Source organism: Humulus lupulus, chromosome 8 (assembly GCF_963169125.1).
Source record: "Humulus lupulus chromosome 8, drHumLupu1.1, whole genome shotgun sequence".
In the NCBI taxonomy this organism is placed as follows: Eukaryota; Viridiplantae; Streptophyta; class Magnoliopsida; order Rosales; family Cannabaceae; genus Humulus; species Humulus lupulus.
The window spans coordinates 101,910,628-101,913,417 of NC_084800.1; the positions used below are offsets into that span (position 1 = coordinate 101,910,628).

General features: G+C 39.0%; 1 protein-coding gene across 1 annotated transcript; it reads left to right on the forward strand.

Moving 5' to 3' along the window:
• Positions 1-1,265: 1,265 nt before the first annotated feature.
• Positions 1,266-2,335, forward strand: LOC133795883 (ethylene-responsive transcription factor ABI4). The gene has a single exon (XM_062233344.1). It carries the CDS (start codon positions 1,266-1,268, stop codon positions 2,298-2,300), a length of 1,035 nt encoding a protein of 344 aa, XP_062089328.1. The 3' UTR covers positions 2,301-2,335.
• The last annotated feature ends 455 nt before the right edge of the window (positions 2,336-2,790 follow it).

Sequence of the window (2,790 nt, forward strand, 5' to 3'; positions counted from 1 at the left end):
CACTAATAGTATTAGCGGCAGATAGTCCGCCTCTAATAATAGTGATTATCTGCTGCTAATAAATCTTTAAAAAAAAAACTCATCCGTTTCCCGGGCATTTCATCTGGTGTAATAGTGGCGGACTACCCATCGCTAATAATGATAAGTCCGTCGCTAATATTTATTATTATTATTATATATTTTTTTAAAATAATCACACATTGGTCCGCCGCTAATAGACGGCTCAATACTGGTGGACTGAGTCCACCGCTAATAGTTGTACCGCAAATAACGTTAATTGTTGTAGTGAATTATTATTTGATTGGTTCAGTGTAATTAGATTGGTTTAGATCATGAATATCCTAGTTTTAATTATTTTTCCCTAACTTGATATATGTGTGATCTATATTGAACAAATGAGCATAAATCAGCCTGAGTAGGGATCTTAATTCATGAATGATGGCAGTTAATAGAAATAAAACCAACAAAGAATTTTACCATGATATATAACATAGTTATTTAACAATAATTTAATAATAAAATTATTGTTAAATCAAATTACTTGTCAAAAAAAATTAAAAACGCGAATCATATGTTATAATAATATAATCATATCAAATAAGAATATAAAAACATTTATAAAAAAAATAATAATAAAACATAAATATTTCAATTATCAACGTGGAATATTGATTAAATTATCTGTTGACTTGAACATTTCTATACACCCCCATTTGTACTGTAATTTTTAACTACTATATATATAGTTAAAAATAGCTTCATTTTTCTAGAATATAAAAATTACTGTCCTGAAACATATATATTATTACATCTCGGAAGTATGCAAAAACAAAGGGCATTAAGAATATATCGGTAGAAATGAAAAAAAACAATGAAAACTAATAAATAAGGTAATTAATCTTTTTCTTGGAAAGAAACTAAAGAGAAAATATTATAGTTTGTATTTTACAAATTCCAAAACCCCAGTAATGCAAAATACATAAATACATATACTGAGCAAAGTCAGTTTCTTGACTGCACAGCAATCACTAGCCTTCTCTTTCATTTGTCTGAGGGGTAAGTAAAAAGGCAAATATATATATATATATATATATATATAAGAGAGCCACCGCCCTTCTCCACCATTAACAGCATTGTGATTCAAATCAACCTCTAGACTCGCTCTATTTCGACAAATCAAAGAACACTGAACGAGGCGCACGCGGTCTCAATTCTTCCCACACTACTACTTCTCACCTTTAAAGTTCACCCCAACCTTAGCCCTTATGGACTCCTCCTCCTCCTCACCTCCACTCGGTCCCCATCTCCACGCTTGTGCTAGTGCTACTACTGCAGCAAAAGATGCTGCTGCCACCGACTCCAGCGGCGATAGTACCAAAAGAGAACCCAAACCTACAAAAGGGAAGGGCAAAGGAGGCCCAGACAATAATAAATTCCGGTACCGCGGAGTGAGGCAACGGAGCTGGGGGAAATGGGTGGCCGAGATCCGGGAGCCAAGGAAACGAACCAGGAAGTGGCTCGGGACATTCGCCACGGCCGAAGACGCCGCACGCGCTTACGACAGGGCTGCCATCATTCTTTATGGCTCACGGGCACAGCTTAACCTCCAGCACTCTGGCTCATCGTCCCAATCCTCTTCCAAGGGATCTTCTTCTTCCAACTCCTCGACTTCATCTTCCACTCAGACGCTTCGTCCGTTGCTCCCTCGCCCCTCCGGCTTCGGCCTGACCTACTCATCCTCTGCGGTTCAGCTCCAAACGGTGCCGTTTATGAACGCACCGTCTTCGGGGTTTGCACCGTATGGGGTCGGTTCCGTTGCAGGTCCTACTATTGCTAGTAATAATGCTTCCGTACTAGTGGGTACGAACAATACTGCGGTGCATAATCATAATGAGAATAATCCCTTACAAGTACAGTATCAGTGTCCGCTGAATGATATTCACCAAGGAAGCGTTGGTGGATTTTGTGGGGGTGGTGGTGACCCCACTACCACCGTACTAAACTCGTACACAAACCCTACTTGTAGTCGGGATAATCATCAGTACCAGCAGCATGATCCTCGTCATCAGACGGCTCAGATTAATTGCTCGTCATACGAAGATATCAACACACTGGCTGGAGCGGTGGATTCGAACTTGAGCCTGTGCACACAGGCCATGGTCGGGCCGGGTACGGATCCGATCGGGGCGGTGGGACCCGTGTCGCCTATGATGTGGCCGCTCATGAATGACGTGGAATGCCCGCCGAGTATTTGGGACTACGGCGATCCTCTCGCTTTTTATTTCAAAGGATTTGATTGAAGATCCTGGGGTCTAGAACGGGTTCGCATGTTGGATCTTCTACAATTACAGCTACAGGGTTATTTATTAAATTCAATATTATTTTTCAAATTTATAAAAAAATATATATTTATACCGCTTCGGGCTTTGCATGCAAGTGATTCTAGGGCACTGATTTTTCTCAATCTCAGATTTGGAGTTCCCCAATATTGCTTCCATAGTCTGAGTACTATTGAGATAGTGTGGTTGGAGTACAGTATTAGACATCGTTTTCTTGGAATATTTTTATGACACGAAGAAGAGATGAAATTTAGTTTTCTGGATTAATATCATGGAATAAATGGAATGATTTTAAGGCTTTTATGGTGGTCTCATCCAAGGTACCCAAGTTTTTTTTTGTTTTCTTTCTTTTATTAGGTAAGTTTTTTTAGGTTGGGATACATAAAGTGGATTATATATGTTCAAGGTTTAGGTTAAATTTGAGTTGTTGCTTCTTTAATATATGATCATA

Bases quoted from the DNA above. Each gene is read 5' to 3' on its own strand.
- LOC133795883 (XM_062233344.1), top strand. From the start codon at position 1,266: ATGGACTCCTCCTCCTCCTCACCTCCACTCGGTCCCCATCTCCACGCT.